Source organism: Dasypus novemcinctus, chromosome 13, assembly GCF_030445035.2.
Source record: "Dasypus novemcinctus isolate mDasNov1 chromosome 13, mDasNov1.1.hap2, whole genome shotgun sequence".
Lineage (NCBI taxonomy): Eukaryota > Metazoa > Chordata > Mammalia > Cingulata > Dasypodidae > Dasypus > Dasypus novemcinctus.
The window spans coordinates 37,535,799-37,547,938 of record NC_080685.1 but is presented as its reverse complement, the minus strand read 5'-3'; the positions used below and the strand labels follow the sequence as shown (position 1 = coordinate 37,547,938).

General features: G+C 39.3%; 1 protein-coding gene across 39 annotated transcripts in view; it reads left to right on the top strand.

The window, feature by feature from the left end:
* Positions 1-921: 921 nt before the first annotated feature.
* Positions 922-12,140, top strand: part of DCAF8 (DDB1 and CUL4 associated factor 8) — a 45,146-nt gene continuing 33,927 nt past the window's right edge. For 2 of the 39 annotated variants that reach the window (XM_071207517.1, XM_058309954.2), the window contains exons 1-2: positions 947-1,093; positions 2,167-2,273. Coding sequence is in view for 8 of the 39 variants with exons in the window: in XM_004448417.4 (XP_004448474.1) it covers positions 3,393-3,459 (67 nt within the window). In the remaining 31 variants the exon portion in view is untranslated. Of the gene's footprint in view, positions 1,691-2,166; positions 2,274-3,365; positions 3,460-11,998; positions 12,137-12,140 lie in introns of those variants that run through there. The other 37 variants (XM_071207503.1, XM_071207511.1, XR_011645451.1 and 34 more) reach the window with 35 other exon arrangements.

Sequence of the window (12,140 nt, the reverse complement as noted above, 5' to 3'; positions counted from 1 at the left end):
GGGCAAAAGCTGGAGCATACTTTGCTTGGAGTAACAGTGCCAAGGCCAGTGAAGCTAGAGTAAGCTAGGCAGCATGGGAAGAAATGAAATCATAAATAGGCAGGCACCAGATCATGTAGAGTCCTGAAGGCTATTCTTAATGATTTTTATTTTTATTGTGTGAAGGGAAGCTATTGGCAGTTTTGAAAAAGGAAATGGTATGATCTGAGTTATATTTTAAAAGGTCACTCTGGCCACCGTATGTTTAATTGTGGTAGGGCAATAATGGAAGTAAACAAACCAGTTGGGCATCTCCTGCAGTAGTCTAAATGATATGGAATGGCTTGGCATAAGTTGATAGTGGTAGAGGAGGTGAGAAGAGGTCCGTTTTTGCACTCCTATTTTCTGATCAAAATATCTCCTAGGCTGGCAGTTGGGAGTGTCCTCAATGTCAAGGATCCTTTGTATGCTGTTAGGTGTTAGAAGTAGAGTGTACAGTTACCCGACATCACCCGGCCCACTCTTGGGAACTTTCAACACACAACCCCACTCCGGAGAAAAAGGCTCTTGAATTTTCAGCCTTGCTGCACCTCAAGCTTCTGAGACCCTTTAAAAACGGGTAAACGGAGGCTCTTGGGCGGAAGCAGGCCTCTGTGGTTTAGGAAAGACTTTAAATACACAACAAATCTCAAAGTAAGCGGTGTTTCCGGAAGCAACCTTGCATTTTCCAATGTTCAAAATTGGGCAAGAATGGAGGTCGCCCAGGAAGTAGCCCAACAAGCCAACCTGTTGGAAACGTTTGTTTTCATCACAACTCAGGGGAATCCCCTAACTTGATTTTGGCTTGAGTATCCCGAGGGAAGCGAGCCCTCCAGAAACACCATAAAAACAACTACAATTTCGCCTCCTTTCTAATGCGCACGCGCCCCCTTGCTCTGTTTTCCGTTGGCCCTAAGCCCCGCCCCTTGTACGTCCTTCTAGGAGCCTTGAGCTCGCTCGACCACTCTTCCCTCAGTCTCTTCGAGCCCATCGTCGTAAACAGAGCCGGAAAGCGTGGCGGCGCACGCGCAAGCGCAGACAGCGGAGGCGGTGGTGGTGGCGGCTGCTGGCCAGTGTAAGATGGCGGCGGCGGTGGTGGCGGCAGTGGTTGGGGCGGATGGGCCTGGAGCAGTCGGAGGAGCTGCTGGCAGAAGGATGACCCGAGACGGGAAGCAGGCTGCTGAGCCTCGCTGGCTGCCCTCCTTGTAACTGCCCCAGCCGGACACCCCCCCCCCCCCCCTTTGACCTACCCGGTCCGTGTTTCGTTCCGGCTCGGCCTGCCCGCCCCCCCTCCCCCCTTCCTGGTCTGTCCCTCCTTAGGATGGCCCTCACCCTTTTCCAAAGCTCCCAGGGCTCGGGTCTTCTCTTTCCCGTGGCCCGAGTCACCACCGGAAGGACTGGCTGCCCTTTTCTCAGGTTAGCTCTGGGGTTGCCCCCAAAAGCCAGCACATCTGTACACAGGGACGTATTATCTTGTTTCTTCGGTTGACCCACTTGTGTACTCTTTTTTTCCCCCTTTACATTGGGGGACGGGGTTGCCCTGCGTCTCCCCATCACCTCAAGGCCGCGGCGTAATGTGTCCCCCTCCCCCACCCCAAGTTCTTGGGCCCAGCACCTTGTACGGAAGGCCGAGGTCCAAGAGCCCTGGAGTCAGTTGTTGCCTTTTGGTCTCGTACCCTTTGTAATAGAATTCTTTTAGTTTAACTTCTTTAACCCCAAATCTTTAAGGACACCGTAGAACGGTTCCATTTGGTCCCTGTTGGAAAGCATCTGGTGGCTTGAATTTCTGACTCATGATTGTTGCTCGAGTCTGTAAACAAACCGGCACTAGCGCTATCACATTTGCTCCGGGACTTCCCCCCCCCTCCCCCCAGCTCTGTGGCTTCTTTTTGAGAGGTTGGTTGGTTATGGTTTAGCATTGAACAGATTCATATTTTCCTTTTAAATGACACTTCTGTTTTGGTGGAATTGTGAGATTACTTGCCTGGTCTCTAATCCCCGGCTTGTTTCATTTTATTTCTGTAACCATGTGTGTGGTTTATTTGCTCAGTAGTCAGAATTAGATAAATTATTCTCATTTTAAATAGTTGTGAGGAGGTCTGAAAAATGCTAAAATGCATGCATAATTTTTAAAATTATGTTTCATAGACGAGACATCTTTGCCACCTTAACTTTTCTCAGTCCTTCAGTGAATCTACAGACCTATTTTTCTCAGGAGCTCTGCCTGACCTTACTTCAGTGATAAAGGAGGAAAGGTGAGTAGGAGTTGAAAGATTTTAATTCCTGAGTTCAAGACAGACCCTGTCCTGATGCTCAAGTGCTGACCACCGTAGTCATAAAATTTCTACCACTTTCCCAAAGGGTTAGGGTATTGTTCTTGGCTGTGTTCCAGCTCTGATTAAATTACTTTTACAAGTTTAATTGACTGTGGGCGTCTTGACTTTTTGTCCTAAACTATTGCTGTATATCTTCACAAAGCTTAGAAGTGAATCTCTCTCTACTCTCCCCCCCTACCAACGCCCCCTCTTTCTTCATTTGCCTTGTGCTTTGCCTTTGTGTGGATCATGTTTCTTACATTGTTAAAAACTGGGATTTAGTTTGCTTGAGTTCTTTTCAGTCCTTTTGTCAAATTAAGTCTTCCCATCTCAGGGCTTTGGATTGTCATGCCATGCCATTTAGAGAACATTTAGCTGCTTTTGACTAAAAGCTGGGAATAATGAGTATGCTGCCTTTAAATGGTGTCTTGAGTCCAGTCCACTGCAGAATTCCAACTTTTCAGGACATAGGTGGTGGTAAATTTTTTGTAAAAATAATAATAATAATAATGGCTGCCCATTTGTAGCTGGTATGAAGAATCCTTGGTCAGCAGAGGAATCATCCCAGGTACTCAGCAGTCTAGGTCAGTGCCAAAAAGGAAGTCTGAACACACTTGCAGTACTTTAGAGTTTTTTGCAAGTGTAATTTTTATGAAGTTCTTAGGTTTCTGGTGGCAGAGAACAGTGCTATGGTTGAAGTTCATGGGATATGGAGAATAGCCAAATGGCTCTGTAACTTAGGCATGGTTGATTCTAATATCTTTATGGTTGGTTCTAATATCTTTATTATTTGTAATAAGAAAAGTTGAGAGTGACACCGGTAAGTTTTATTCCACGAAGTGTCCCAATTAGAAAATGCTCATTATGTTCTGAAATAAGATTATTAAGGGTGTGTGTGTATCAGAAAAGTGTAAATGGTTGAATAAGTTATACCCCAGTTTATACTTCTTTGCCTTTTGCTTTAGAAGACATTTTTCTGGTTAATCTTTACAATTCATTTTTAATTGGTCAGCTTAGATGTTTGCTTTGTAGGTGCCTACCTAGGGTTGTCTTCTCAGCATGATTCCAATCAGTGTGATGGGGGCTCCTGACCAGAGGACAGACAGAGGGAATATGAGATGTCAGTGTATGTATATCTCTAAAGTGCATTCTTAAACTAAATATCAACATTGTCCTTTGTTCATTGTTTTGGCCTCTCCATTAGCACACCTGATCAGAATTCGCAGTATTGTAATTCCTTCCCTTCCTGCTGTAATGCTGTTCACCACCTTTATTCCAGCTACCCCTTATATATATATATATATATATATTTTTTTTTTTTTTTGCCATAGAGGAAATACATTTTTTCCAAGCTGTTGAGATCTGCAGCGGTCCTTATCAAGAAATTATCAAAGAACTAGATCATGAAAATGTTTTCATTTCTTTTTGAAGTTAAGGAGGCCTAGGAAGATATGATTACAGAGGTTTTTTTTTTCCTTCTTCTTCACAGGTGGACCATCTTAATAATAAAACAGCACAAATGAAAAGCTTTTAACCTTTTGTTGGCTTTTTTACATCTTTTTGGGGGTGGCAGGGGCACAGGAGAATTAAGAAAGTATGGGTAGCATTGTGATAAAAGCAACTTTATTCATTCAAGCTAGTGATTGACTTAGGTGTGATCAACTTTATTATCACCAGCTGGGATCTAAATTCTCATTTAAAAGGTGAAGACTCTTGGGGTGGGGGGGGTGGCAGACTGCATTTGTATCATTTGTGGTTTTAACCTTGAGATCTGTAGATCTCTGTTCAAGAGGAGAAAAGGAAATAACGTTGAAAGAAATGTATTTATCTTATGCATAGGTAAGGGGCCCCCCCTTCAGGAAGGCTTTAACATTTTATTTTCCAAGTGATATCTGTGTATTCAGTGAATCAGTCCTGGTCTGTGGCCCACAGTGGTGAAATACTCATTTTTCTGAAAAAGAATTGGTGGCATCTTACTAGGAAGTATTTCCTGCCATGGCTAGAGTGAGGGACTAGATATGCTTGTGACTTTTTAGTTTTCACCACCAACTTGGCAGGGCTTTATATATAGCAGTCTCTTAGATGTGAAAGAATCATTCTCAGCACCAAGATCCTTAGTGTTGACTAGTGTTTCAGAAGCTTGTCTGCAGAGAGCTAAAAACAAGCAATCCTTTTGTTGCCAGTTTAGAACAATACTGACCTTTTAAAAGCAAAGGACTCTAGAAGACATTCTATAGATGTACACCTCAGGTGTATTATAGACTTTTAAGTCATTAAGTGACTTTTACTGTATGCTTTTACTATATGGATTTATTACTAGATTATTTCTACTATAGAAAAACTATTCTAAGCAATTTTAAGAAATGTCCAGATTATAAAAGAGAAACAGGTGGCCAAACAGGTTTTTATTGCATGACATTGGTGTTGGAGTTAATTTTTAAATCTGAGGTGGCATTAGCTTTTTTTTTAGTAGATTATCAGTCAACCAAGATAGTCTTGCTTTTTACCATCATCTGTTTGGAACCCAGGTAACTGAGTGAATTGAACCATATTTGTCCCAGTAACAGGCATGGGGATAGTGACTATGCCTAACTTTTTTTCAGAGCCAAGTGAGTCAGTGAGTATTAGATTAGCATTACTATAATATTGAAACATTTTCATCATTTATTTTCATGAATTTACCCCATAAACTTCATTACTGTTAAAATTTGTCAGAAAGGGAGCTCTTCTTTACTGATTCAGTAATTCTTTTGGAGTGAGAAGGAAGTCCTTGAAAACTCTTCAAGAATTAGTGTGTGATGAATTTTATGACTTGGTTACTTCTTTATAGTGGTCTTTTTTCTCTTTTTCTACAGGATGTAGTTTTTGGGCCAGAAGCCCAATTTTTCGAGTATTTACTTTCCTCAGGGATGTGTTATGGTCAGTAGGATTTGGGGAGTGATTAATATGACTAAGATGGCATCTTATTAATGAAATGTGTTACGTCTCATGGGTTGGGTCATTATAAAATTTTTATCATTGTATCTGAGAGATTATTTGCTTTTATTCTCTGAGGCTTAAGGAGGTCTGGCAAGTTCTAATGTGAAGCGTATATGCTTGTCTCACATGTCCTGTCTCTGTTCTTCCTGAGTTTTTTTAGCCATCTGGAAAGCTATTATAGGATTTCCCTCTCATGTAACCAAGGGGTAGCATTCCTCTGGTATACTTTACTCATTGCTACATTATCAGGTCTATTTTGTTAACCTTACTTAGAACCCAGCATTACATCTTGTCCTCTAATGTAATGGAAAAAGAGCTTCTCTTTTTTTTATTGTTTTATCATTTTATTTTAAGTTGTACATTTGGAGCATCACTCTTTAATTTCTCTGGGGTCCTTACCAACTATTTTGAGAAAAATTTGAAATGTGAATGGCAAAAACTGGTAATGGGTACTGGGTTGTTGATATAAAAGTAAAGCATTTCATGGTTGAAGCACAATGAAAATGATTTTAGAATCATTACATTAAGATACATAGCTTGACTTTTAAAAAGTTCCTTAACTGCTGCTAGAGAGGTCAGCACTTAAGGGCTAGGGTGCATTCCTAACATGCTCTGAAATTCTGTCAGAATTAAAGTCAATGCACTGTAAATACAGGGCATTTGGTATTACTGACAGAGAGATAAGGCATTGATTCAAGGGACGAATGATGTTGCTTGTTCAGTTTGGCCGATGGTGAACTTTCTCATCTTCATTATCTGTGGTAATTGCTTTGCAGTCTTCCATCTTGGGTATCCTCTGAACCTTCAAGAAGGAGAGGAACTTAAAGGGAGACTTAAATTTTATGCTCTTGGGTAAATGGTTTACCTCAGTTTATAGAATATGAACATGTTCTAAAGAAAAGATTTCTTGGAAGTCTTTAAAAGGCTAGTGAGAGTAGATAAGCAGATTCCACGGACTTGAAACAGTTCTGTAGTGTATACAGTTTCTGGAGGATCTTAGCTGAGTGGTGAAGATGCTCAGCCTTCTGTTGGAAATATAGTCTGGAATCAGATGAGAAGCTAGAAAGATAATATAAATTATCTGAATGTCTACCATTATAAACAGTGTCTTCGCGTATGTTGTTTTTAATGCTCTAAACCACCTCTTCAAGGTAGTGATACTATCCTATGTTACAAAAAAAGAAACACTGAAAGTAGGTGGTAGCAGTAGAATTCAAATCCAAGTCTTTCTGACACCAGAGCCCTTTCTGTTATTATACCATCTGTCTTTGGAATAGGGACTCTTCGTTGCCAATCAGTGAAACAAATGAGCTGAAAGGTAGAATTAAATATTTCTTATAAAAACTCTGTACCAATGATAAGAAATGTAAATACTCAGAATTGTATAGGCTGGGTCTCAGGTTTTAATTAATTGGTAGACTGAGTCTGTCCATCTGTGTCTACCCCCCACTCCCCACCCGCCTGTTGTAACTACTGAAGATGCCTCCTGGAGGCCTTTTTTTTTTTTTTAAGAAAAGTTGTGAGCTTACAGAACAGCCATGTATAACATACAGGACCTCCATGTATTACCCTTCACCAATATCTTGCATTGTGGCAGAACCTTTGTTACAAATGGAAGATGGCTAAGGAGTTTTTAAAGAATTACTTTTTATGAACTTAACTAAATTGAAGAGATAACTGAGTCATAGTGTTGTATAATCCTTGGATATGGAGAAAATCAGCAACCCCATTCAAATCCCTCAGGTACCCGAGGTAAAAGCTGTTCTGGCTCTTAACAGCCTTTTCACAGTATACGTCTTTCTGTATTTCTTTATAGCATTGGAAACCTTATCTCTCGACTTCTAAGGCATTTAACTCTCTTATTCTTTTACTTTCCCTACCATTTCTCTATTCTCTCCTTCCCCTTTTCTTTTGCTTCCCTAAGATTATTTCCTTGGACTTGCTTTTCTCTCAGGGCTTTCTTAGATATTTAATTTTTGTTTGTTTTTTTGAGTTGAGGTGTAATTTCAAGGTATTTGAGTTTGAAGCTTCTCTGCACAGATAATTCACAAGTCTCTATCTCTGGCCCTAATTTATTTCTCTAGTTTCAGAACTACTTTGGTTTCCTACTACCTTCCCAACATGCCAACTTGAGTTTTACACATATTCAAAACCAAATTCATTCTCTTCCCCCACAAGCCAGTTTCTCAATTATGGCATTCAATTTCTTTGAGGCATCCAGACTCAAGCTTATTGTTTTGACTCTTTGAACTTCTACAGCTGAAAATACTCTCAATTCTACCTTTACACAATGTATTTCTCATATTGTTCCCTTTCTTTCAATTCCTTCTGCCATCATCTTACGACAGGCACTCATTACTTCTTATCTGGGCAATGATACTAGCTTTTGAAATTATTTATCCTTCCTTTCCTGTTCATTTCAGTCGGTCTTACTATTCTTGACAAAATAATCTGATGCCTTTTTTCTCTTTACAAACTTTATGATTCTAATGTATGTGCCTGATTTTGCCTTTCAAAGCCCTAAAGCCTGTGCACAGGCACACATACACAACACTTTTCTCTCTCTGTCATGCACACACAATTGCCAACCCTCTACTTCTTAGCTACTTAACCTACCATCTTGCCAAACCACATTATGCACATATTTTTTTAATGTAACTGGTTTCTCAGCTTCCATGTTTTTTCTATTCTGTGCCTGCTGGAATCTTCTCCTTTCTTATCTCTACCTATTGAAATCTTACTCTTCCTGCTCCCTGAAACTAAATAGTCTTTTCCTCTGTTGAACTAGTCTATTTATCTTTACTAATACTTAAATCTCTTGCACACAGTTAATTTGTTTACTCATTTTTATTATTATTAACTACAAAAGGGATCATGACTGTGTCATTTGTATTTGTCAGGAGTGACAAATACAAATGCCTGTTACTAACATATACTAGCATGTCTGTGTGCTGATGGGCCACTGGGTGGTGCCACAGGCCTATAATTTGGATAAAAATGGGAGGCATAGAGCCACTGTGCAACTGGGTTGCCCTGTGCTATGAAATCTTAGATAATAGGGTTATAAATAATTTTCTTGATCCAGAAACATTCAGCTACCAGAGGAGACAGTATGGTATAATTAATCCCTATAAGTACTTAATAAAGAAAGGCCCAGAATTAAGGGCCTGCCCTCCATAAACATGTTTTCTATACTATGGGTAAGTGAGCCATTTCAGCATGAAAACAGAAATTGGAAGTAATGAAAGTAGGACTGGTTGATTCCAGATGGACTGTGGGACCTAAAACTGAGAAGCAAATTTATACTTCGGATGGAGATCAGCCCTGAACAGCTGTTCAGTTATGTGTGTTACAGGACATCTGTCTTCCCAAGAGAGACTCCCAGAGACTGTGTGGCTCTCAAATAAGTCTTACTAATGAAGTATTTTCTACCATCATCTTTCAGTTCAGAGGAAATTCTAAAACCTTGTCTCATTTAAGTATGGGCATTTATATAGGAGAGCTGGGCACTTGAGTAGCAGAGTGAAGCTTGCCAAGCAGCCTCCTGGACTGAGAGGATGCTGGTATTATGCAAGTCATGGGGGCTGACTGAGAGTGAGTTCAGGGTTTTAGTAAAGGGGTCAAGGACAGTAATATTATTTAGATGATGTTTCTGTCAGGACTGAGGTAGGGTGAAATTATCAGACCGGTTTTCATAGACTCCAAAGTTAAAATGAACTTGGGAGAAATTTTTAAAAATAAGAATAACAATACAAATTAATAGTACAACTGCTAGAACTTTGATCTTCTTTAAGCTCATGATATTCTTAGTTAATCACCATGACAATAGGATTGGAGACTTTATGTGTTTAGGAGTCATTTTCCCCTTAATGTGATTGCTGATAAATCATACAGATAGCTTTGGTTACAGCAAAAATCCTTCCAGCACTCTTATTATTTTCAGGCAAGAAGACATGCTACTTTGCTTTCATTTGCTGTGACATATTGACCACATAGTCACCTTCTATTAATGATAACATAACAATCTTGAGAATTTAATATTTTTCATGTTTGGGTTTTACCTGTCATTTAACACTTTACATACTTTCTCACACTTTACATAATTTCTCCCCCTCCCCCCTCCCCAGTTGTCCCTTTCTCTTTTTTTAGGTCAGTTTTATTGAGTATTGTCGTTTCTCTTGGGTAAATACCTAGAGCAGGATTGCAGTTTTATATGGCAAGTGTATGTTTAACTTGATAAGAAACTGCTAAACTGTATTCCAAAGTGACTGTACCATTTTGCATTCCTTATGAGGGTGCTTGTTGCTCTTTCTCTACATTCTCATTAACATTCGATAAAGTAAGCTTTCATTATTTTTCTTTTAACTATCCTAATAAGTGTGTAGTGATTTTTTTTTTTGAGATGGGGGGGTGGAAGAAAACCCAGGACCTCGTATTTGGGAAGCTGGCACTCAACCACTGAGCCACCTGGGCTTCGCTGAGTTGTTTTTTTGTTTTTTGTTTTTCATTTGTTTTGCTTGTTTTTTTTTTTTCCTAGGAACCAAACCCAGGACTTTTCCTTGTGGGAGGCAGGTAGTCAACTACTTGAGCCATATCTGCTCCCTCTCACTGTGATTTTAATTTGCATTTCTTTAGTGACTAATAATGTCGAGCATCTTTTCAAGTACTTACTTGCCACCTACACACATCTGGTGATATTTGTGTTCAAAGTTTTTGCCCAGTTTTTAAATTTGGTGGTTTTCTTCTTTACAATTTAATTATGAGACCTTTTTTTAAAAAAATGTATTCTGGTTATGGTCCTTTACACATGTGGTTTTTGTTTGTAATTAGAGAAATTGTGGATTTACAGAAAAATCAATGTAGAAACTATAGAGTTCCTATGTACTACTCTGTTGTTAAAACCTTGCATCAATGTGGTGCATTTGTTAAAACTGACAAAAGAACATTTTTATAATTGTACTATTAACTGTAGTCTGTGGTTTACTTTCGGGTCCAGTGTTAGTATTGTACAGTCCTATGTTTTGTTTTGTTGTTTTTCCAAAGGTTTATTTTATTCATTCCCCCCTCTGCCCTGTTCCCCCCGTTGTCTGCTCCCTGTGACCATTCACTGTGTGTTCTTCTGTGTCTCCTTGTATTCTCATTAGGCAGTACTGCGAACTGATCCTGAGACCTTCCAGAGTGGGAGAGAGGCAGTTACTCTCTTGTGCCACCTCAAATCCCAGTTCTGCTACATCTTATTTTCTCTCTTCTGTGTCTCTTGTTGTGTCATCTTGCTGCACCAGCTCTCAGTGTTGCCCGGCTCTCAGCGTGGGCCCGCACTCTGTGTGGGCCAGCTTGGCCTCACCAGGAGGCCCTGGGCATTGAACCCTGGATCTCCTATATGGTAGATAGGACCCCAGTTGGTTGAGCCACATCTGTTTCCCTGTTTTGTTTTTAATTTTTATTTTGGTAACATATATACAATCTAAAAGTTCCCCTTTTAACCACATTCAAACATACAATTCGGTGCTGTTAGTTACATTCACAGTGTTGTGCTACCAATACCACCATCCATTACTAGAATTTTTCTATCAACTCAAATAGAAACTCTGTATAGTTTATGCATTAACTCCCCATATGCTACCTTCACCCCAGCCCTTGGTATCCTGTATTCTAGTATCTGACTTCGAGTTGCTTATTCCAATTATTTCATATTAGTGAAACATAGAATATTTGACCTTTTGTGTCTGGTATATTTCACTCAACATGATATCTTCAAGATTCATCCATGTTGTCACATGTATCAGAACTTCATTCCTTTTTACAGCTGAATAATATTCCATTGTTTGTATGTATCACATTTTACTTATCTTTTTATCAGTTGTTGGACCACTTAGGTTGCTTCTGTCTTTTGGCAATTGTGAATAATGGCACTCTGAACATCACTGTGCAAATATCTGTTCAAGTCCGTGCTTGCAATTCTTTTGGGTATATACCTAGAAGTGGGATTGCCAGGACGTATGGTAATTCTATATTTAACTTTCTGAAGAACCTGACAAACTGTCTCCCACAGTTGCTGCCTTCCACAGTGGCTGCACCATTTTACGTTCCCACCAACAGTGTTTCTCCTTTCCAGCACTTGTAATATATATTTTTTAATAGTAGCTATTCTAGTGGGTGTATGACATAAGTCTTTTGCAAATATTTTCTTCAGTCTATAGCTTGTGTTTTCATTTTCTTAAGTATCTTTCAAAAGGAAATGTTTTAATTTTGCTAAGCCTAGTTTATTAATTTTTTCCTTGAGTTTAGGGTTTATATTTTTGCATGAGTTTGTAGGTCAAGATTCGGTAGAGTTATATTTTGTTTTTTGCATTTAAATGTCATCTGTTCTAGTATACACAGTTCCTTGTACAGATCTTTTGTCAATATCAGGAAAAGAAGGCAGTCCCAGTGATTTTAAGGAAGAGTTTGGTTCCTTTTTCACAGAGAGTAATCTTATCCAGTATATTAACTTCTCTGCTTGGTTTTTAGCTAATGCTTTTTCTTGTAATTGGTTAAGAATTTAAGGCCTTATTCTTATTAATAATACTTTTATTAAGAAAAATCTAAGCCACTGGAATTTCTTAGGTTGAAATTAAAATGACACTTGGGTCTTTTTTCCCCACCCCCCAGAAGTTTACTCTTTAACCTTCAGTTTGGCAGGGGTTATGGTTATTTTTAGAGTTCAAGCAGCAATAGACTAATCTAATTAAACTCTCACAGCTACCTGGAGCAGTGAACTTAACAGCTCTTCCAAGCTCAGCTTGGTTGGCTCTGGACTGGATTTTACATGAAAATTGATCAAGGTAA